At 43.5% G+C, this 23,575-nt stretch overlaps 1 protein-coding gene across 1 annotated transcript in view; it reads right to left on the bottom strand.

Annotated features, from left to right (window-relative positions):
• The window catches only part of UTRN (utrophin), a 344,252-nt gene that overhangs the window by 238,901 nt on the left and 81,776 nt on the right, over positions 1–23,575 (bottom strand). The window contains exons 4-18 of the mRNA XM_026044733.1: positions 22,956–23,033; positions 20,345–20,437; positions 19,272–19,444; positions 15,210–15,325; positions 14,229–14,392; positions 13,410–13,613; positions 12,200–12,381; positions 11,374–11,524; positions 9,837–9,956; positions 8,911–9,012; positions 5,857–5,964; positions 5,155–5,334; positions 4,143–4,306; positions 2,041–2,164; positions 311–398 (exon numbers count right to left, since the gene is read on the bottom strand). Coding sequence (XP_025900518.1) covers positions 311–398; positions 2,041–2,164; positions 4,143–4,306; positions 5,155–5,334; positions 5,857–5,964; positions 8,911–9,012; positions 9,837–9,956; positions 11,374–11,524; positions 12,200–12,381; positions 13,410–13,613; positions 14,229–14,392; positions 15,210–15,325; positions 19,272–19,444; positions 20,345–20,437; positions 22,956–23,033 — 2,047 coding nt within the window. The remainder of the gene's footprint in view (positions 1–310; positions 399–2,040; positions 2,165–4,142; positions 4,307–5,154; positions 5,335–5,856; positions 5,965–8,910; positions 9,013–9,836; positions 9,957–11,373; positions 11,525–12,199; positions 12,382–13,409; positions 13,614–14,228; positions 14,393–15,209; positions 15,326–19,271; positions 19,445–20,344; positions 20,438–22,955; positions 23,034–23,575) is intronic.

The following is a 23,575-nucleotide window of genomic DNA, read 5'->3' as shown; positions in this document are numbered from 1 at the left end:
TTAAATTCTCTGCATGATTTAAAAGCACGYAACTACCTTTACAATTACTTCTGTTTCAGTATAAATACCCCTTAGACTGCAAATGAAGAAAAAAGAAAAAAAAACACACAGCACATGAAGAATATTAATATTGCTTTTCCATAATTCTTACCAGCAAATGACATGTTTTATTTCCTCTAAYAGATAAAAAATGGTGAAAAAGTGAAGGAACATATCAGAATGTTCCATTGGAAATAGCATTTCGTTATTTTTTTTCCCTAGCAACTCACATAATTAAACCACAAAATAGGAAAACCTTCAAGTTTCTTACCCTTTCCCATTTGATCCAAAAGAATCTGTGCGCTTCGTTTCAGTTCATCCAACTGTGAGCTTTTTTCAACCCTTTCCTTTTCTACCACCTATGAATTGAAACCACAAAAGAACAGTTTCAGAGAGTGCCACTTTCTTGGCTTTTATTTCCTGTAACATTACCCTACTGCCACACAAAATACATTTTAGGTTTCTTGAATAAAGCACTTAAATGCGTGTTAGCTCTCTGCTTGGAAGGAGCTAGCTCTCATAAAAACCAAGTAAGAGATTAGTATAATCACACTAGGAAAATAATAATAATGAAAAACCTACTAAACGAAGTCATACATTGTGATTTGCATTCAAACATGCCATTTGTGGCCAACACCTGTAATTACACTCCATAAACCACTTGAGGAGGAAGGATGTTTGCTTCTGCTGTGAGTCTGAAGAGCCTGTCACCTGGAGGGCCAGCTGGCAGGAACTGCAGCCCCTGCTCCTTCCTGTGCTCAACTCCACTGCTTCACTGCTCTCCAGGACAAAGGGCTGTCGAGGAAAATCTTACATCCCTATGAAGATTATCAAAGGAACAAATTCACCCTGAAGGTGTATTGTGCTAATGAATATTCCTGCATGAGCCAAAAGGAAAACCACGCACTTTGTAAGGCAGAAAAGGGCCCTGTGGCCGTGACGTCAGATGCCCCCTCAGATATCAGCAAAGTGCATCTCCAAATAAAAACCCCTTTGAAACCACTGCCCAAGGTCATTACTCTGGTCTAGGTGTCCTACACTGAATGCAAAAGATGCATGAAATGAAAGCACTGGCAAGAACAAACACCCTCCCACCCATCTAGGACCCAACCATTCCAAACCCAGTGCTCCGCACTGGAACCTGATGTTCAAATCCTGCGCCGGAGCCTGTTCCACACAAAGCTACAAACAMTTACATGGCTCTATAGACACCTTATCGGGCTGTTTGGGGTTTACAGGCAGCAGCACTATTCCTTCCCACCTGCCAAGTGGCACCRTTTGGCACCAGAGCACGGAGCCTCTTTACGGACTGTGTAACCGCTGCCACCGAGTCCCCAGGCAGACGGGGACCCACCGACACTGCCCAGAGCCGCCAGCGCCGGGGCGGGCAAGCCGGGCAAGAGCACGTTCCCGAAGCCCACGGCATCCCAGGCACAGGGGGGCACTGCACAGCCCCCCCAACGTCCTGCGGGACAGCGGGGCCTGCCTGCGGATCACCCGTACCGCGCACGGTTGCAGCTGCCAGGGTTCTCTCTGAAACGGGCAGCAAGCAAGGAGGTATTGAAGCACTACTGTGAGGGGCCACCACTGAGTCCAGGTGCTGTGGGGTTTGCAGAGGGGTTCTGCATGACACAGGGGAATCTGGGCAGGCCCTTGGCCCTTGCCAAGTTCCCATGAAGGTAGATTCAGCCAGACCTGTATCCGACTGTGAAACACGAAGCCAAACAGTGCTGCTTTGTGGAGAACGCAWCCATCATCAAAACACACTCACCAGACCTCCCGAGGTAACACTAGCACTATAAATGCGAGGAGTTTTCTGTGCCCTTTGCAGCCCTGCACCAACAAAAGGCTGTGCCCAGCTGCTCCGAGCCTTCCCTGCTGCCCAGTTCTGAAACTCTTTAACAAAAGGGACTTAATCCCCACARGGCATCCGGATCAGCCCGCGAGCAGACAGTGACAAAACGCACCGTTCACTGCAACATCCTCCATCCCCTCGTTTACCTTCAACTTTTCTTTCATGCTTGAAGTCTCTCTCATTTTCTTGTACTCTTTGATGTCTGTGGCCTGAATGGCAGCTTTTGATTTTGCAATCCAGTTCATCAGCTCAGCACTTTCAGCATCAAACCTAGTTTAAAAGGTCAGACAGATTTTTTTGTCATTTTCCCTTATTCAGTCACTCTGCCTTAAAAAAAAATAAGAAGTTATAAAGCCCAACACGTTCCTCAATCCTCCCCTCAAAGTAAGGCTGCCCACTGAGCATTCAGCCCTCAGACTTTTACTGAGGGGCCTTAAGACATGGACAGGCTTTCAAAAACAAAACGTCAGTGGCATTAGCCYCTCTGAACAAACTGAAAGGACCTGGCGTCATTTCTCCTTGGTGTCATTTTTTCAAAAAATATCTTCCTGCAAGTGATTATTGTTCCTTCTAACATAGCATAAATGACATTCCTCAATGCTGAGCTTTTTTTTTTTTAAGTAGTAAACTAAACCAGGAACACTATATATTTTTTTCTTTTTTTAGGCTTTAGAAATATCTGCAACATTGTCCAGGCTGAAGAAAGAGCTCCCAGCTCAAGCGCTCCCGGTAACGACAGCAGACAAACTCTTCTGARTGTTTAATTGATGAGGATTGCCTTCTGTCTTAAGTTTTTGTTGTTGTTTTTTGTTTTTTAATCACAGGTGGATTTATCTGTTCTAACACAACTTTCTCACATTTAAAAATGCATTAAAACCAAAAGCCTCTTCTGTTCCACTCCTYCCCAAAAAATCCCAAATTAATCAGTAATCAGAGCTCTGGTGAGAAGGACAAAATAGATGTATTGCATGAACTAGGAGTCAGCCAATATTAGAATGAGACTGCTTGACACAATCTAAACCCTAACACAGAGTAAAAGCCTGCCAGCAGGTACAGAAGTTACTGCTAGTCACGTGGAAGGAGGTTGGGGCAAACCTGCAAGGTTCTAGTTACGGGGCATTTGCTGTGGATTTGCTCCACACGAGCCACAGAGGAGAGGCAAAAAGAGCAGATGGAAGTTCCCACTATTTCATGCACCTCTCTACTCCAGTATAGCTTTAGTGCTAGAAAAACAATAATGACCAAAATCACATCTGCTTCCAAAGCCTRAAAAGGCTTCAGCAACTCCCGAGGGATGAGCAGAGGATGGAGGGGCTGCTGCCTGTGTTATTACACTGGGAGCCCCGACGTTCAGAGGTTCCTCACAGGCTTCTGCTTCTCTAAACTGCTCACAGGGCTTCGGACAAGATTCCTCCCCCCTCTGAAGCTCCATTCTCTCTGGAGAAAGGAGAGAAACAAGAAGAGCCCCTGTGCAAGCACACATCCATCAGGTGCATGAGGAGCAGCGCGAGGCCGCGCTGCCTCCAACCTCCCTGGACAAGGCGCCGCTCATCCCAACTACGGACACGGCGGCTTTCCTCAAGCACGAGGAGCAAAACGGTGAGTGTGCAGTGTCTGCTTCCTGCATTTATCCTGAAAACAATCCCACTTGCTTTAGGTAKGATATCTAATAAAGATAGTCACACATTTTCATATATTTTTTCCTCCTTTCCATATGGGGAAGGAGGGAAGTGAAGCCACTGGAGAGATACATGTGGACATCATTGTAATGTTGTTCTTCCTATGAAATATCAAGGACATGGGATAGTTTTTCCTGAGTTTTTCTGTRCAAACAGTTTCTCTGATATATGTTAAGGGGAATCGAAGAGAATAACAAAWAGATCAAAATACTTGGCACTTTTGCACTGCTTTTTATCCGAAGATGCAGAGAGCTCTTTCCAAAGAGARGCAAATAAAACTAACTCTATCCTTCAACAACAGAACTGAACTATAAAGAGTCGAAGATTTTCTTTTTTGAGACATAAAACTTCGGGCTCCCTTTAAAACTAATGGCAGATGTAGGTTTTCCGTTGTTCAGAAACCAAACCAATATATGTAGCATTCCCTCCTCCCTCCCCAAATCCTACCTCACAATCGCAACTTAGGCCCTTCTTGCATTGAAGAAGATTCAAAAACCAAAACACTCCGAGAAACAGGCCCAGGTGGTCCCCGGGGAGCAGCAGGGGCGCAGGCAGTGGCACATACTCACTTCTTCCTGGCTTCGCCATCCCCTGGGATTTGCCTTTTCTTGGGAGGGGGCGGCGGGGGCAGCTCCTGCCGGGACTGTTTGACCTGCTCCTTCAGTAAGGCTGTTTCTGCAGGGGTCTTCGGGGGAACCTGAGACATCCCTATGCTTCCCACAGCTTGGGTTACCTGTRCAAAACAGTTTACCAAAGGGGGTTAGACAGTGTTTCAAATACACCCCAACTGTGAATCGCTTCTGTTTAGTTTTGCTCAGTCATAAAAATTCCATCCGTTCACATATACGAGCAAACGCACCCAGCCTTCATGTAGGATTTTTATCACAGATGCTAAACACTCAAAGAACAACATTGTTATTTTCATTTTACACATGCAAACAAAACACCCAAACTCTCAGTTCAACTAGAGACTTTAGACTGAGGAAGAATAAAAGCATGAAGGCAGAATTTGGACTCCCCAGCGCTTCATTCAAATACAAGACCACAATGAAAGCTGGATGGCTGAAACACTTAACACCACTGCCTCACTATCAACACTGGCACAAACCAAAAATCAGTTCTATTTTCAACAGATGAGAAAATMCAGCCACAGAGCACAAATACTTGTAGGATTCTCATATTTTTCCACTCAAGAATGCCGGTAGTGTGTTGTTTCTCCCACTACATTTTTAGTTTGCTTGCTTTTTTAGGTATGAAATTTCATCCAATACTCTTAAACATTCTCTATAGCATTCACACTAACTGACAGCATGTGGTAAGACTGCTTCGCCCATTAGAAAAGTAAAGCTTAATCTTTGGGAGAAAGGAGGAATACAACTAGGAATGGGAATCCATAACCTGGGGTTTTGAAGACAGCCTTCTCACCAAAGAAAGTCAGCGTCACATGAGCAAACCAACCTGTCTCTCCTCTGATGCCAAAATCCTGACTTGGCCAATTGTGCTGACAGTATCAATGACGTTTGGGGAAAAAAACTGATAAGCATCTAAATAACTAAAATGTAAGAGAATGTTGTTGGTTACCTGATTGGAGTAATCCTCGAGCTTCTGAACCAAACTGTCCCACCTCTGAGTTAGTTCCTCTTGATCATGGTCAATTTTCTTGGATGCTCTGTTATTCCCAAGGATTTGGGCTACATCCTGACTGATCTCATTCAGTTGGTCTAGTGTCTGTCGCTTCATGCCCATGTCCTCTTTCAAAATCTAAAATTAAACAAAAATACTTTTTAAAAAAGATAAAAGTATTCTGACACATTTTACCTTGTATTTCCATGGAAAAATCCTACCTGCGCTAGATTTCAGAACAGTTTTCTTGTATAGCAAGGCACTTTGAGAAACTCTCAAAAAGAGCACATGCCTAAATCAGCTACTAGAGCAATCAGCAGTAGCTTCTTGAGCACCAGTTTCAAATGACTCACATAGCTAGAAGCTGTGCTAATGCCCCAGAAGCTCTGAACAACGCAGCTCACTGATGGACTGATGGTCTTTAGGAAACTGCAAGCGCTGCGAGCCTCGCGGGGCAGCTGCGTGAGGCACCGCACAGGAGCCTGCGAGTGGGTGTCACACCGATTTTAAAAACTGAGGATAAAGAATCCAGCAAGGGGAGAATTGGCGCCTGGCTCCCATGGACACAGTGTATTAAGGGCTAAAAGGAGCCAGTGTGACACCTTGCTACTCTTGCATCCCCTCAAATTTGGCGGGATGGACCCGCAGAGCGACACTCACCGCCAGTTTCCGAACATTGAYGCTCAGGTCTGTCTGATCTTTGAAGTTGCTTGTTTGGACCTTATTTAAAGCCTCTTCTTTCTCYGTTAACCAAGCCTTCAGTAAGCACTGCAGATCATAGGGAAATAGCACAAGGACAGATAAAGTTTCTCAAATAGCTAATGATAAAATCCTTTAAGATCTTTGCATTAAATCAAAATACAGTTCTGCAATCTGCATGGAGGAATTTCAGCTGGCATTAACAAGAACACTACACAGAGACAAAAATATCACATCACAAGAGGTAAGTAGTGTTTTTCAGCACAGAAATTTCAGCAAAATCTTTTCTCAAAATTTCGAGCCCCACCTTGCCAGAAGTTACTCATATAGATCAGACATCCACCAAGAGCTGACGTAGGACTCATCAATGCAGCAGAATGGTCTAAATGCCTCCTCCCCTCTTCCTCTGTTACTCAGAGCCAGTTGTTAGAAACCGTTTTCTTGCAGAAGCTGCATCAATGCTAATTCTGATCTCCTTTAGTCCAGTCAGCCACAGCCTCAGATATTTATTAATTACCACCTTGTTTGCTGCACCTCCTGTCTTGTAAAATAACCTTAGCAAACACCATCTCATTAACACCTGGAAGCCGGGACGGGTCACAGCTCTGGACAGTACCAGCTCAGGGCTCTCTCCTTCTAGGAAATCTGCCCTGAGCCTTTCCCTTCTTGCTTCAGCCAGGAAGCCCCCTAAGGCAACTCCAGCTATACCTGGCCTGAAATCTCAGGAAGCATTTCCTGTGCTTTACATTACATTGCATCAAATAGAGTTCAAACAAACTGCTGCTCTAGTCCCCATAGACTAGAGCACCCAACTAACTTGCCCCCAGCAAAGTTCATGTGTGGTCACACATGAGCTCCCTCTCCTAGTCTAAAAAAAACAAAGAAAATAAAATGATCCAGGGAGCCAGACGTTGATGTACATTGAGAAACCATATGGAGGCACCAGCTCCTCAGTCTAGCTCTGTGTTTTGGGGATTGTCCCAGAATTGGCTGGGACACCTTCTGGGCTCAAGGCTAGCAGAGATGTCCAATAAGCAAAATGTACAGACAGCAAAATACGATGCTGGAAACGCCATGAGGCTGAAGGAACAACATTACAGTGCCACATACTCACTGGAAAAACGGAGCTGGCATCCCTGCCTGCATACTRGCTGCTTAAGAATGTATATGTATAAAATTAATTTCTGCCAACTCAGCTGCCGAAGAGAACTCTCCATAGGAAACTGAAATATAATTATTAGAGTGCTAAGGAATAGCTGGCAGTGATTGAGGAATTCGTTTCCTGAGTGGCAGGAATTATGTTGACTTGGCAATGTGGTTTCCAAAAATTTTCCAGGCAGCCACAAAAAGGCTGATGCATCTCAGCTGCTCAACTCTCCATTTGGTTGAGTGGACTGAAAAAGTGGTAACACTCGCATCTTCTAACTATTTTTCCATTATTAAGATGTTTTCATTATTTTTTAATTAAAGTTTAATTAAAGTTTAATTAAAGTTCCCAGTAATTTTAATTTTCACTTCATTTCATGACTCTTGAACCTGGTAGTAATAAATGGATTTCAGAGCTGAACAAAATATGCAAACCTAGGCTGACCTGCATAACTTGAATAAACTTTTATTTTGTCGTCACTTGACATCTGACATTCTATATTAAATAAAAACTCTGAGAAGCTTTTGCAGTTCTCAGAGCAACAAATTACAGGTCACTCACAACACATCTGCAAGCAAGAGAGCTCCAGCAGATGACCCTTGCAATGGCTTTATAATAAACTCCCAGTCAATGAATGGCTAAGGATGGACTTTTCCTAGAACACTAAGTATGGAAGAGGTCAGACACACAGTGATAAGAGGGTTCCTGGGAGCAGTTTGGACCGTGACATGGAGTAAGGCTTTTCCTGAGCCCTGTTTCTCAGTTCAGTCTTACCTTGGCCTGGGGTTATTAAAAGGAGTTGTTAGCACCCCTGCCATACCAACACATACACAACTCTCAATACCACCTACCTTGCAATTTGCTGAGTTTAGGGAAGGCAGCGAAACGGGACAGGAACCACAGGCTCCACTATGCAGATCAATCACCAGATTAATCAACTGATTTGTGTATTACAAAGTTGTGTACATGTGTTTATACTGGAAGAATTTATAGYTCACTTGTGTAAAAAATTCCGTATTTAAGCTATCAATTACTTATGCATTCGTTGTCATTTTGGCATTACTGATATTCCTACTTCCTGGCCATTTTGCAATTCTTCACTGATCTTAAACCAAGCAATAGCATCTTGTTATTTTAAAGTTGCCTAATAAAAATATTAAATGCCTACTTTGGAAGTTATTTTACAAGGAGTTGCAAATACTCTTGCTTAAACTTAGAAAAATTAATTTCCTAGGCTGTGCAACTACTCCACAAGAAATGAGGGGAAYATAATCATCTTTTACAAATCTAGGCTATTTTCAAGGCTATTTTCTTATTGAGTTATTATATAGRCAAACCTGCATATATTAAAAAATAAAAATAAGCAGAAAAAAAGTATATATGCACTAGTTATACAGCATACATCTCAAAGAAGGACATGCACAAACATCTTTGCAGGGTGACCAGGCAGTTCAGCTTCTCCTTGTATAAGGGATACTAAAGGAGGAGGCCGGGCTGCCTTTACCCAGGSTTTGGCTGGTTTTCCACGTTAGCTAAGAGAGCTCATCAGCAACTCGCCCTTTCTCTGCTCTAGGCTCAGCTGAGTTCCCAGCAGCTTCCATTTCAGATGGAACAGATTTTCATTCTGTACTTCATTTCTCTGGACAAGATCTGAAACCACACTGGAACCTGACTCATCAGACTTCAGTCAGATCCAGCTGAGATAGCAGCTGTCTTTTGTGACTGCATCCAACAGGATGTTCTTGGAGGATGCTAGCATCTTGGAGGATATTAGAAACTAGTTTTTCMATTTCCACAAAATAAAGTGCAGGGAAGAATTCCAGCTTTCAAATCAATCTGTCATTCCAGGTAATSGGAGAATAACTAACCTGCTCTTCTAGCAGCTCCTGCCATAGAAACTGAATTTCTTGCAATTTGAGTCGTCGTTCCTCAGTCCAACGGCAAACTGCTGTCCACCGCTCCCCAAGCCTCTAGAAAAAGCAAAAATACCCGTGAGCCTCACAAGGAAACTCAGAATCAGACATTCAAAAGCACAATTTCTACCTCACAGTATCACAGTAACCTCTTTCTACATTTCAATTTTCTCACTGTCAGTAATTGCCATTGTTGTATTGCACAAAACTTAAGAGTCAAAAATTTTAAGAACATTCACCTATGGTCTGAACTCTGATCGCTGAAGGCAGCAAAATTTTGGTTGATTTCAAAAGCAGGAAACAAACTAGTATGAATTCGGTTTCAACAAATCCTGTCTTTCATAGCTGCTATGCTTTGTTTCAGGATACAGGGTATTCCTATAAATTCTGATCACTTCTTAAATAACAGCCCGTTAACAAACCACTGAAAAGTACCCATATATAAAAATGTACTACATATCTTCCYATTTTAATGCAACTGCTGAAAGGAGGCACTGCAAAGTGTCAAAGTCTCCCTTTGAGACTTTGYGGAGTCTCCTTCTCTGGAGATCTTCCAAAYCCKCCTGGATGCCGCCCTGTGCMCCRTGCTGCRGGTGTCCCTGCTGGAGCAGAGGGGTTGGACTAGATGATCTCTAGAGGTCCCTTCCAACCTTAATGATACTGTGGAAGTCGCTAAAGATACAGGCAGATGGACACGTCAGCAATTGTGCTTGAAGGTCACCAAGGCACTTTTACAGGTTTTGTCCTTAGCAAGTTGAATAAATCTTCAGGTTAATATTACTTTAAAATGCTTTTTAAGACAGACAGTTTACACTCTGGTTTAACAGGCACCTGCACACATGTGGAGTGGCTGTGATCACATCCCAGAGAAACCTCCCTACCTGCAGCTGCTCCTCGAGGAGGGCCGTGGCGCCCTCCCCGCTGCTCTCATCCACGATGACCACCATGTGCGTGAGGGAGTTGACCTTCACCTGCTCTGCCTCCAGGTCGCTCTGCAGGCTCTGCAAGATGCAGCAGGGTTATGAACATCAAACGTTTCAAAAATCTGCTGTTTTGGCCACAGTAACTACARCATTTGCTGTGGCAAAGCACTCGAGATTCTGCAATGAGAATCTCTCCTCTGGAGAACCACTGCACAAGTCAAACACATGCAAGCAGAAGATAGGAATCTAAATGCTAGATATGCATCTAAACCCATTCCATTAAAATGCTGGAAAAGAGCAAGGAATGCGTTGAGATGTGTGTGTATGGTAGCATATTCCACTAGCAGAATCATACAATAASCATACAGACTTTCTGACTTTCACCTACTGCTTATGTCTCTCTATAAAAACATAGTATCATCTATAAACAAGTATGAACATTTTTCTTTTAATGGTTGTCATTAAAATTATCTCACAACTAACTATAGATGGTGGTTTATCCATCACAACATTCAGGGGCAATAGTCATAAAAGGATACACAAGAACTGGAAAAAACATTCGTATCCTATTCACTTTGCAATAATTTAGATATTTAATTATTCATATGACTTCTAGGAGAATACAATCCATGGTTAAAGTTACTTTTGAAACATCTTTGCGATGGAAATATATCKTTTTATTACTAAAAATATCACTTTTCAACTCAAAATAATCCCAAATCACCCCATGACCACCACACCTCAAGCTCCCCAGACTCTGAAGACCGACGAAGGAACACAAATGTGGGACAGGAAAYGGCACACACTAAAAATACGCAGCAGTTCTTGCCCTGTGAGCTATGCCCCGTGCTGGGGAGRAGGTCAAACCTCAGCGCTGACTAGAGCCACCAAAGCTGCAAMTGTGACGGGCATCAAAAAGTCATCTCTTCTTCACAGAAGAGAGCAGCATGGAAAGGCTAGACCCCTCCAGAAACTTTGCTGAGCATTACGCCAACTGCAGAGTGGTATGTATCAGAGAGCAACATCTACGCACCCTGCCCATGATGCAATCCCTGTAATAACAGGGACTAGGTTCAGTAACTTGGGAGGAYCTTCCTGTTATTTTTAGCTCCCACATTATTTTAAGCAGTGAACTTTCAGGCTTGCTTTAGTAATCCCAGGCAGTCATTAGAAGCAAATTTGACCACTCGGTGTTTCAGACTCCCTCACAGCAACAATTCACTGAAGAGGCCTCATTTTCTGCATGAGGTAAAGACAAAAAAGGCTTCTGCTACAGTTATCACTGCTCAAGTGTTAAGAAAGTGCTTCCAGAAATGTCCAATTCTCTGCCACAATTCTTCCCATCTAAACACTGAATGAAGGCAGCCCCTCAAAACACAACCCTGTTCAGGTTCTGACTCAACTGAGTTTCTCTGCTAAAGGAACCCACACCATACAGATCTCGCCAGGATCTCCTCCACGGAAGAGGTAGCAYAGAGCACACAAAAAGCTTTACTTTGTGTTCTTCCAGCTGTTTCYGAAGAGCCTCTAAGTCCTCGGCCAGGAGCTGCGCCTCCATGTGCTGGATGCGTTCCTCTGTGGCCRTCAGCCAGTCGGAGAGCTGCTGCAGCTGCTGCTTCTGCAGCTCCATGAGCATGTCGTGCAGGCTGCAAAGCAAAGCAGARCCACTGCAGAAAGCCCTCTCCCAAGAAAGGGTCTCAACTCTTGGTGCTAAAGACAGCCAGCCGTTCATAAACCAGTTAGGTATAAACAAATAGAAACAAACAGATTGCTTAGCATGAACATAAGGAACAGAGTTAAGTTTCCTTGTTTCCTTCCCAAGAGAAGTTAGTAAATTATTCAATTTATMAAAAGGGACTGTTTCTAACAACAGGGATTTGCTGCAAAGGGAAGCTCTGCTGAAGATGCAATGAAATGTATTTTGTCTCTTGAAAAGCTCTAAGCGTGACAACCYGTATGTGGGGAAAATTTTTCAAAACACTCCTTAGCTGTGTAAGCACACAGAGCTACTCACATCTAAGGAATGTTTTATTTAAGAACTTAAATTACTGAAGTAACATTAGAACATAATTATGTAACTACTACAGAGATTGTAAACATTTAGCTGGCAAAGAAGAGTCACAGAAACACTTATTTTATGTAAAAGTACAAACACAGTTTTATTGATTCCCTTTGGTTCATGGCAGGAAGTCAAAGGAGGGTGGATCTTATGTCACAAAAAGAGAAGATGAAATTGTGACAAAATCCTATAAACAGATGCAGCCTGATTCCCAGGAGAGGCAGGAGGTGCCAGGGGCCTCTCCACGCGTGGCCTGACTCACCGGGACTGCCTGTCCATGCTCTCCACGCGCAGTTCCTCCCACCGGCTGTTCAGCAGCTGCATTTGCTCCTGGATTTCGTACTCCTCTTCGGGCGACAGGTTGCCCTGTGCCACCAGCTGGTTCCCGGCCTGCAGGACACTGCCCACGCTGCTCTGGTGCTCGGTCAGCTCCATCATGAAAGCCTAGGAAAAGCACAGGCAGCCACAGCTCCACTGGACATCACCTGGTGTGCAAGCGTGGCTGATCCGTGTCCCTGCCAGGAGGCTCCCCAGGAGCTACAGAAGTCCTGGAGCCAGTAAAACAAAGACCTGATCGAGCAATAAAAAGGGACTTTGCCTCAGAGAAAAAGGTTTCCGCCAGGAGACAGCCTTGGAACAAAAGCACCAGGGAAATTAAACCAATGTGCTGGCCAAGAGCACATTCAACAAGATCTAATAGGCACTGCAAGAAAACAGTTAAAATGCTGTGAGTTAATAACGCTAAAAATTCACATATTTAACAAAAATCCAGGTATCTCTTCATCTCATTTATAGCTTTATAGCCCTAGCACAGAAGAAATATTCCTCATACCACTCATCATTCAGATCTTAAATAAAATTATACGCAGTAAGTTGACAAAGGTAAAAATTACAGCCTTTAGATACTCATGTCTAACACAACATATGAAACTTTGAGCAACACTAGAACATTTGTTCAGATCTGAAACAGAATCCAAACAAAATAATTTGGAAACAGGAACCATGTTGAAACAACAAGATGTCATGTTTCTAGAAGAAACTATGCTAATCATGAAAAAGAGGCCACTGAATTAAACTGACATGATTATCAGCTTCAGCACTGCTATCACTTAACAGCAAGTGGCATAGGGTCGACCAGGCTTTTTAGTGGTTGACAACAGAGAAATGAGAATCAGCCTGTATCATAATACAAAGAAACCATGGAGCTGGTCATGGAAAGCTGACAAACTGAATTTAAGTTTCAAAACAAGTTCCACTAAATTCTCTGAAAAAAGATGCTTCATCTTCAAGAAACTATCATTTACCAACAGAAAAAAAAAATAGTCAGTTAGAAGTGATTCTAATTCAGGAAAAGCAAGACAAAAGAAACAAAATAACAGATTTTAGACATGAACTATGAAATGGAAGTGCTATAAACCCTGTCCCATGCTCCCCTGCCCCATAACCACAAGAATTTTCAGGAAAAATCTTACTTCGTGGGTAGAAAATTGTTCTTTGACTTCCTCAACATCATCAGATATTTCCTCCTGTTCCCGAAAYGTATCCTCTGCAGACAGCAACCATGTGAGGACTTCCTCCAGGGCAACCTGGTAGCTATCCAAGTCCATATCCACCTCTGTCACGGTGCTGGGAGTCTCTGCTCTAGAACCACCCTGCTCCTCTTCAAGTCCCACAGCCTACGCAGCAAAGAGCAAAGTGACACTTTAGACATGCAAAGAAGATGCTTTCCCAACGGGACTAAAAATAGAACAATTGAGATCCCTTTCAATACTTCGTATGACATTAAAACCAATTGGYGAGTGCATTTTTAGCACAAAGGGCCAGCAGACACTGCCAATTAATTTTAATTAAAAAAAAAGTTTGGATAGAAAAGACATCTTTAATTGTGCTTATTAAATGGAACAGCAGATCACAGGAGAGCAAAAGCAAATGAAATTCTGTCACTTCTGTGACAACAGCAGCCAAACGTAAGGGCCCCAATGCAAACTCAGTTGGATTTTAGGCCACCCTCTGCAGCTCATCAAGATAGATGAGAAAGAAAAGTTGAAGCAAGAGGCATAAAACTGACGGAAATTTCTACCTCGGATAGGATTTTTAATAGGAATCAGAAGAAAAGCAAAAGGAAGATAAAACCATGGAAGTCAACCACGAAAAAAGTGCCAAGGCTTTTCTTATCTTTCCAACTGTATTGTACATGACAGGAAGTATGTTGTAGATAAAACTAACAAGCCTGAAGACTAGCTAAAAATACAAGTCGGGAAAGGCTGGCCAAACTTTGATGACAAGCACACCTGCTGCATACTGAATTCTCCATCCTCACATTCCTGTTTATATCTCCTTGGAAGGGTCTCCACCTCACGGATGTCCTCCATGGTGACTTGCTTAGGAAGGACCTCAAACAAAGAGGTTAAATACATGATAATAGACTTCTTGTCTGGAAGCTGCACAGCAACATCTGCGTCAAAATAAATAAATAAATAGAAGCAGGTAGGGGGATAATAAATCAAGAGACTGCTTTTCTAAATCACTACCTAAACCACAGCTAAGATCTCAAACACTCTAGTAGAAACATCTGCTTGTTCTATTAATTAACCTCCTGTAAGCTTTAAGTTAAAAGGTCATGTTGGACTGGAATAACTGAAGTGCAAAGCATCACAAGCAACTAAAGAAATATAAAATCATTGTTACTGTAGAAAGTGAATTAATAATCAGATTACGTAAGTTTYTATGAAGAGTCTAAAGCTAAAGTTACTGAGAAATTACTACCATTTTGAAAAAAATTGCTCTTGAGCATCCTCCAAGAAGAAAAGGAGTTCTGGAACGGTATCCTCCATAAACAAACACTTCAGCATGTGCCCTGTTCTCACTCCTAGCACTGCTCAGGACACTTTCTGGTTTATAATATGGAGGAGTGTTCCATAAATTCAGCTACACATTCCACAGGGATTATCTATTCTACCCACTCAGCTGACAGCAATTTTTAAAGGGGTGATGCTTGAATCTGTAGTTTGAGAGCTTTTCATACACAGTGACTCTTTGAAGGCTGATTTCCAAGCAGAGTGACAACCCAAGGCTTTAGAAAGGGACACATATTTTCACAGCAAGCACCCCAACTGGGCAGGAATTCCCAGCTACAGAATGGGTATCAAGCAAACAAAATATCACTACACAAAACCATCGGAATTTGTATTTATAGTAAATATCAGTTTTTTTTTTTCCCAGAACAGCTCAAAAGCCAAACTTCCAACTAAGTAAAAACATTTATATCTCACCTTCAGGATCCAGCAGCTTTTCGATTCCCAAGTGGTTTTTGGCTATGCTGAAAGCATGTTCCAGTCTCTCAACTGGGGACATCTTTATAACTTTATCCCAGCTGAACAGCTCAGGTCTAAAAACAAAGACAACACAGAAAAGTAGTCGGTTTTAATTTAAGCAAAAACAAATCTGTTGAATTAGAAGTTATTGATAAAAAGGTAATTGTCTAAGTGATATAAAACATAAATATATACATATTTATAAAATACAAATATGTGTTTATACTCAAATATATATAGAAATACATGCCTTTTCTTTCTGGTGAGAGTTTTGCACTAACAAATCAARTAACTGACTTCATGATCACATGCTCACAGCAATATCCATCTTGCATTCTATGTATTGTGTATATGCTACACAACTACAACCAGAAATGAGTGAGACTAAGCWGAAAATAAACTACTCTTTCAAAAATCACAGAACCACAGAATGGTTGAAGTTGGAAGGGACCTCTAGAGATCCAACCCCTTGCTYCAGCAGGGACACCCAGAGCACGGGGCACAGGGYGGCATCCAGGCGGGTTTGGAAGATTCCCAGAGAAGGAGACTCCACAGCCTCCCTGKGCAGCCTGTGCCAGGGCTCTGGCACCCTCACAGGAAAGTTCTTCCTCACGTGGAGATGGAACTGCCTGAGTTTCAGCTTGTACCCACTGACCCTTGTCCTGTCATGGCCACCACTGAGGAGGGTTTGGCTCCCTCCTCCCTACATTCTCCCCTCTGCTACCTATACATATTGATCAGATCTCCACTCAACCTTCTCTTCTCCAGGCTAAACAGGCCCAGCTCATTTAGTCTTTCCTCATACAACAGATGTTCTAGTCCTTTAATCATCTTTGTTGCTCTCTGCTGGATCCTCTCTAGAAGCTCCACGTCCCTCTTGTCCTGGGGAGCCCAGAACTGCCCCCAATACTCCAGGTGCGGCCTCACCAGAGCTGAGTAGAGGGGCAGAATCACCTCCCTCGACCTGCTGGCAACATCCTCCTGATGCAGCCAGGAGCCCATTGGCCTTCTTGGCCACAAGGGCACTGCTGACTCATGATGAACTTGTCAACCAGGACTCCCTGGCTGACAACCAGGACAATTAGTTCCAGGAGCTGTTTTCTCAGACACTGCTTTTACAGCATTGTCCTGCAGGCTGCGAGGCAGTGACAAGTCCCTTTCCAGAGAACCTCCACCCACGTTGGTGCTGTGGCTCAGGAACCAGCAGCTCCTGCTCCCACCAGGAAGAGCAGCAGCCTGCGCCACCACCTGCCGCTCACCCGGCCCCTCTACCCTCTTCCAACATCCCAATCCCAGGTGCTTGTGCGAGCAAGGAGTTACCTCAGCCGGTAACAGAGTCAGATCTCTATCCCAGTCCTGCTTCCCAACCCTGGGGCAGGAGCGGGGCAGCGAGCGGGCCCCTCCGCAGCGCCCGGGCCCCGCGACGCGAGCGGCTGCGGCCCCCGCAGCGCGGCCCTAACCGCAGAGCTCCTGAGAAGGGCCCCACCGGCTTCCCACTGAACCACTGCCATCGACCTCGTGCTCTTACGGATCTCTGCGAGGAAAACGTCGTCCTGCCTTGAGTTCTTTTAATGTGTAATATGCTTTTAAATTGACCTGAGCTTTTAACGTCTGTTGAGTCATGATACTTTCTGAAGCAGGAAGGACATAATTATTACAGCAGGGGTTAAGGGGCAGAGAGCCAAAAAGGAAGAGGGAGGAAGGCACAGGAGAAAAAAAGAAAAAAAGAGAAAAAGAGTTTCTAACATGAGCTAATGGAATACCCTAGTGTCAGGCAAAAAGCAGTTAAGTTAAACACACAAGATTCAGAGTTTTAACGTTTTAACGGAAATTTATTAATTTGAAAACTATGCTATTTGATATACATATATGCATATATAAATTTTTTTTTATATATATATATATAGTGTGCGTGTATATATTATATGTATATAGATAGTATACACACTATTCACACACTGCCACAATGATWCAAATTTTAACAAAATGCAGTTTAGGTATTACCCAAGAGTAGGAAAACTATCAAAGAACAGCACTCAATTCAAAGGTGAACTGAGCTAATACTTGGAAAGAGCCCAACACAATGAAATGTTAAACMTCTCATTACCTCATAACACACCAAGTCCTGCAAGCATTAGAAAGTTACTACATAGTTTAGAAATAGCATTATTAATCATTTATGATAGAGGAAAAAAAAAAAGAGGGGAAAAAACAGCTATTAAATCTCTTCAGGGGATCCATAAAAATAATCCCCTAAATGTCATAGGACAAAGCTAAATAAAAAAAAAAATTGCAATATTGAAGATATCTATTAGTCAGGGATGCRCTGCGGTTCCTGGTAAGCTGAGGAGTTTTGCTGTCCTACCACCAGCTCTGCCACCTGCCTCAAGGCCCGGCTCCTTGCCTGTTGCAACTTCCCTTTGCAAACAGACCTGCACTCAGAGCCAGCTCAAGATTCCTCAGAAAAATGGCAAAAAGGGGTTCCCTGGTAAGAAGGCTGCTCCTCAGCAATAGCAAACTGCATCCCCAAGGGCTGGCAGCTGCCACATTCCCCGGCGTCCTGCGCTGAGAGCTGCTGCCTAAAGGGCCGGGGGAGCAGCGCGGCAAAAGGGCAGGAACTGTTGGGACAGGACAGAGAAGAGAGAGGGAATGCACAAGAGGGATGCAAAGGCTCTGACCAACAGCATGTCAGGAAACTCCCAGATCCCGTGGGAGCCACAGGTGCTCCCGGGACTGCGTGTCAAGTCACTCCCAGATTCCGTGGGAGCCGCAGGCGCTCCAGGGCTGCGTGTCAGGCACCTCTGAATCCTACGGGAGCCACGGGAGCTTCCAGAACAGCGCATCAGGTACCTCTGGATSCCGTGGGAGTGGCGGGAGCTCCCAGGGCACACGTCAGGTACCTCTGGATCSCATGGGAGCGGTGGGAGCTCCCAGGGCAGCGCGTAGGCAGCGGGCGCAGGCTGAGCGGGCCTCCAGGGCTGAGCGCTGCAGCCCMATGCGAGCGGGCGCTTCCCTGGCGCTCTGGTATCTGCTGCCCAGAAACACCCTCTGCTTCTGGCTCATATATTCGGTACCATGTACAGCAGTTAATGTGGCGGCTACCTCACAGCCAGGAGCTCTGGGTAAGTTCCCTACCTTATCATGCTATTAACATGTTAAACTGGTCGATGAGGGTGAGCAATAACCTTGCAAAGCAATGAGCTGACTCCAGTTGGGGTATGCCAATGGATTGCCCTGAAGCACTTCCCAAGGAAAAAAAAGAGTGGAGGGGAGAGGCTGGAAGACATGGCATGCGAGCTTCACACGAGTCCGTAATGATGACTTCTCTAGACTGCCGAAGAGTTCTCCTAAATCARGAAGCACACAGAAGATCTTCCCAAAGAAGAGATGAGCTTATAACCTGGCTTGTATTCTGAATAACCAACCAAATATACTACAGATAGCTGAAGTATCCTATTACCCTTTAGTTATCCTATTACCTTTTAATTCTTCTGCACAGCATTCATTACATAGCACAATTTCCTGAAAGAGCTGAATAGACTGCCTTTCAGGAAAGATACAGTCAGAAAACAAGAGCTCAGGGCCCAGGGCCTGTCTTTGATATCCCTTCTTTCTGAAGCTGCCCTTCATGTCCACACTAAAATGATGGGGATATCGTTCCCTTTTCAAAGTCAGAGGTTGGGAGAAAGCAGAAAGGAAGGTATAAGGGAAGGAGATGGTCAACTCACCCCCAAGGATCCATTCATCACATTGTTGTTCACTGCATACACTAAGCGGATTTAAATCAACTCAAGTAGTGAGTGTGTGTGCACGTGTACAYGTAGGAGCACAGTTACACTGCTGCCCTGACCATCATCTGCAAGGAACTGCTGCTCTGGCAAGCATTTCCTCATTCCTGTCTCCACAAGAGAAATGAACCATTGAAACAACCTAGAAAGTGTCAAGTATTCAAGCACAAAGACACAGAGAAAATGCTGCTTGCTTCATTAGGTGCAAGATAAGCCAACATTTGCCACCTACTTGTGCCTGTGGACAAGAGCGTTGAAAGCAAGTCCATCTGCCCAGCTGGTGGTGAAGTTGAGAACGTTGACCTGGCTGTAAGGCCTCGTGCACTGCCGAACCCAGCTCAGCAGGATTTTCTCACTATTGGTCTGCTGCAGATCGGACATGATGTTCTTCATTACATCCTTCACCTGCAGAACAGAAGCGACAGCAGCTTACAGATACACCGTCCACTTTTTTTCCACACATAACCCTTGCAGCAAGCTTTTCAACGAATCCAGAAAGGCTCTTTACCATGAACAGCCATGAGCCAAACCTTCACTCCTCACATGAAATCTGGGGACGGAGCAAACAGTTCTCTGCATTCTCCTGAGTACAAGCCCCAGTAATGCTCCATGTAATAAAATAAATAAAACCCCACATTACTCATAAGTCACAGACCTCCCCTCTTCCTTAGGGTTGCCTAAGCTACATGTAAGGTATAATATGCCCCACTACCTYATGCTGGGGGAGCACCAAGTAAGAACATCTTAACAAGGCCACACGTAAGGTTTTCTGCAAGAATAGTGTTTGGAAGCTTGCTGTTGGAGTCCTATGCCCAAGCACTCAGCCAAGTTGCCCCACGTGAATTCAATAATCCCCTCGTGCACGTGGATAAATCAGTAACAATTCAATCTACAATCTACAAGATTGAAAAATAAATTCACAGAACAGCATGTGGGAAGCAAGCCCAGCATTGCTACAGAGATACTAAAACACATGCAAATAGAAATGCTTAAAGTCTTGAGAAAAGGGTATAAACATGATGCTTTAGCCCAAAAGCTTTCCCAGTGCCAGCACTGCTAGGAGCTGACCTAGACGCCTGGGTACAACTGAGCACATACCCAGGATACATATTGTGGGATGCAGCCAACAGACAGAGATCGGAAACCAGACGCTGGCCTGCCCTTATTTACCAGCTCAAAATAGAAGTATTTTCCATTGGAAAGAAAAAACAAACAAACAAAAAAAAAMMAACAGGAAGTTCTGTGAGAATTCCAGGAGATGGACGCACATGATTCCTGGAAGGGATTTCACAAGAGCCTTCTCACCTGCCAATGCAAAATAATGCTCCACAGCAATCCCAGCGTCAGCTTGTGATTCCCATCAACGATGTCAGTTCCTCCAATATTCACCAACTCCACCTGGAAACGTTAAGTAAACTTTATGTCAAACAAAGTTATCAAATTCTCAAGCTGCAACTCCACCCCATGTCCCTAGTGGTCCAGCCACACATTATCAAATGTTCCGAGCCAATAATTAGGTAAAAAGAGAGAAGTGACATTACAACAGAGCACTGTCTATCTTAATTTGCCATGACAACTGCTTAAACACCACTACAAGTGAAAGGTCTGCAGAAAAAGACATTGCACTGGAAAAGCTTAATTCTCTTTTCCACTACACAGATAGGTACCAGCAGACCAAACTCACCGACAGACATGCAGTCCCAGTCATGCCTAAAAAGTCCGAGATGTTACAGAAACATAAAAAATTCCATAACTAAAAATAGGTCTGTCCTTCACATGAACCAGCACCCAAATGAGACACAAGTTTACACAAGGGGACTAAAAGGCCAAGGGAAAATTAAAWTTTTCAAGTTTTCTATATACCAACAAGTACATATTAGCCCTTTGACATCCTAAAAAAACTGAATTCTAAAAAACATGAAATTAAATAATAAAAAAATAGAAGCAAGTCACAGCTGTGCCACAGAGATTCCCACAGAGCCAAAGTGCTAAGGAAGGCTGTAGACTCGAGGACTGTCCTCTCTCAATTTCTAGAGCAGTTAGACCAGGATCCATTCTAACCATATTATATTAATACTATACTATCATAATCCTCTTGCAAGTACTGGGTAGACGCTTAAAACATGTATAAATTAAACAGATAAAACAATGGCTACAGAACCACCAATGCTTATGGTTAAGCAGTCTCCCTGGAAGGCATTCCAGAAGGCGAGAGGCAGCAAGCCCAAGGGAGCAGAAAGGAAGCAATTACATTGCAGGAGCTTTCGTGCACCTGCAACAAAGGCAAAGCTCTTCTGAGAGCACGTAACAAAACACACAACTGTTTCTAACAAGAGTCTTGTTATTATTGCAAGTAGTGCACTTCTCTGTACAAACCATAGACATCTTGGGACTTTTATTTTGTTTTTAATGCCCATTTTTGTATTTTACTGAGTAAAAAATAAACCACTATTTTGCAGCACGCAACCAGCAAGCCACTATGATGATCACTGGCCYATTAAGACTTACTGAAAGGAAGCTGAGAAAAGAGAGCTGAGAGCAGCTGGGCAAGTTGGCCTATAGAGTACGATTTCCAGGGGAACAGTCTTAAAGCTCAAGCCAAGAAAAGTGGAAGCTTAATAAATTAAAGCATTCTGCTCATCAAATGGATGAGGCCACTGAAGCAGTTGAAGGCCGACGCTGCAGCCTGGCCTGTTCCTTGCAGCATGTGCTTAAGCTCCCTTTCGTAAGTTATCTCCCAAGTCATAAATACGGCACAGCCTGCAAGCCCTCTGACAAGAGAACGTCACTGCTCCTCAGTGGATAAGCAGGAGGTATAAACCACGTACAGGAGGTATAAACCACCGATCTCACCTTCTGTTTAGGAACCCCAAATCCTGCCCACCRAAGGATGGACAGATAAATTACTGTACTTCAATCTCATTTTATTATTTCCAGATAATAAATCAATTTCRAACTGGGAAGACCCACTAATTACCCTTACAAAATGCAATTAATATCTACAGTACTTAAAGGGCAGGGGGACACCCTGTCAAATTTTCATCTTTTTTTCTAGAAATAGGACACTAGTCCACAACATGAAACGGAAAGGGTAGTTTTACACAGCATTTTCACATCAATTAATAGTTCATACAAATATGTTAGAGGCTCTGTGCATTAAACAAGCTCACTTCAATGCATTTTATTGACAGAGTTTTACTCTTAAATTCTTTTAGAGGCATGGCATTTGCAAACAGAAATTCCAATTATAGAGGTTCATGCTTCTTAGGAATTGTGCAGGGAAAAAACTTTACAACAGGGCTACTAATTTTAAGGCACTGGGGGTGGGGGAATTAAATAATTGTTCTCCTTATTTCTGAAGGAATATTTCTAATCAGTTACCGAAGTTACACACTGGGCACACAGAGATTTGACACTGAACTGACAGATCCTAACAGAAAGCTACAAAGATCCCAGGGCATTTGGAAAGCACACCATGAAAACCAGAGCTGCAAAACCTGCCACGCTCTTACAGATTTTGCACAAATTCTGCATTTTCACTGGAAATAAGCTAYTGGAGCAACACAAAACAGAGTTTCAAGTGAGCTCCTTGAAAACTGGAACTGCCTCCACAGATTTGTCTATGAAGTTAAACAAATCTCAGGGGGGAAAAAAAAAACCCCAAACCCTACATACACCCCAACGCCAACACCACGGCTTAGTTACAGCTGCAATATTCTGCAAGTTCATGATTTCACAAAACTGCAGCCACTGCCTTTCAACACCAGGTAGGTAAAAACTGTTCTCAGTCTTTACCATCTCACATGATACCCATTGTAGGCGCTGAGGTCTGTGGCACTCTCTGCACTGWGACCACGTTTACACATGAACATAAATTGAACTCTCCACCCCGAAGAGCTGTGGAAAAGGTGCTCACGTTGTTCTGATGCAGGACCTGCAGCACGCGGTTGACGTTATTTAAGGCATGGACTCTCGTGGAGCCTCGTTCTTTAGGCTGGAGGAAAAAGATGAAACAATAAATCACAGAATGAACTTGAGATTCAGGTAAATCATTGGTGCAGCAAAGAGGGAATTCGTCTGAGATTTCTCTAGATTTTTCTTTTCCTTTTAATTAAGAACAAATCCAAAAGAAGATCATCCAAAGCTACTTCAAAACAAACACCAAAGTCAGAACTGTTCATAGAACCATTCTTCAATTAAAGACACAGCCCATTTCAAAACACATTCCAGTTCACCATAAGCAACATGCCCACCCTTTTTGTTCCCAGAATCTGCAGGATTACGTATTGGCAAAACAACAGCAGAGTGGGAGCTCCTGGGATAATCTGAGCAGTTTGAGCGGGTGCCAAAGTAGCTGATATTTTTTGCTCCTGATAGGCAACAAGCAGCAATTTGTTTTTCTGGCATTAAAAGTCTGTTAAATCTTTGTGCACTGGGAAACAGTTGCACTTCCTGACTTTCCTGACCTCTTAGTATCACACGGAAAAGAAAAAAAGGAAAAAAGGAAAAAAGGAAAAAAGGAAAAAAGGAAAAAAG

Source organism: Nothoprocta perdicaria, unplaced genomic scaffold (genome assembly GCF_003342845.1).
Source record: "Nothoprocta perdicaria isolate Ctin4 unplaced genomic scaffold, notPer1 scaffold_38, whole genome shotgun sequence".
NCBI classification, from domain to species: domain Eukaryota; kingdom Metazoa; phylum Chordata; class Aves; order Tinamiformes; family Tinamidae; genus Nothoprocta; species Nothoprocta perdicaria.
This window is presented reverse-complemented; position numbering and strand designations above follow the sequence as displayed.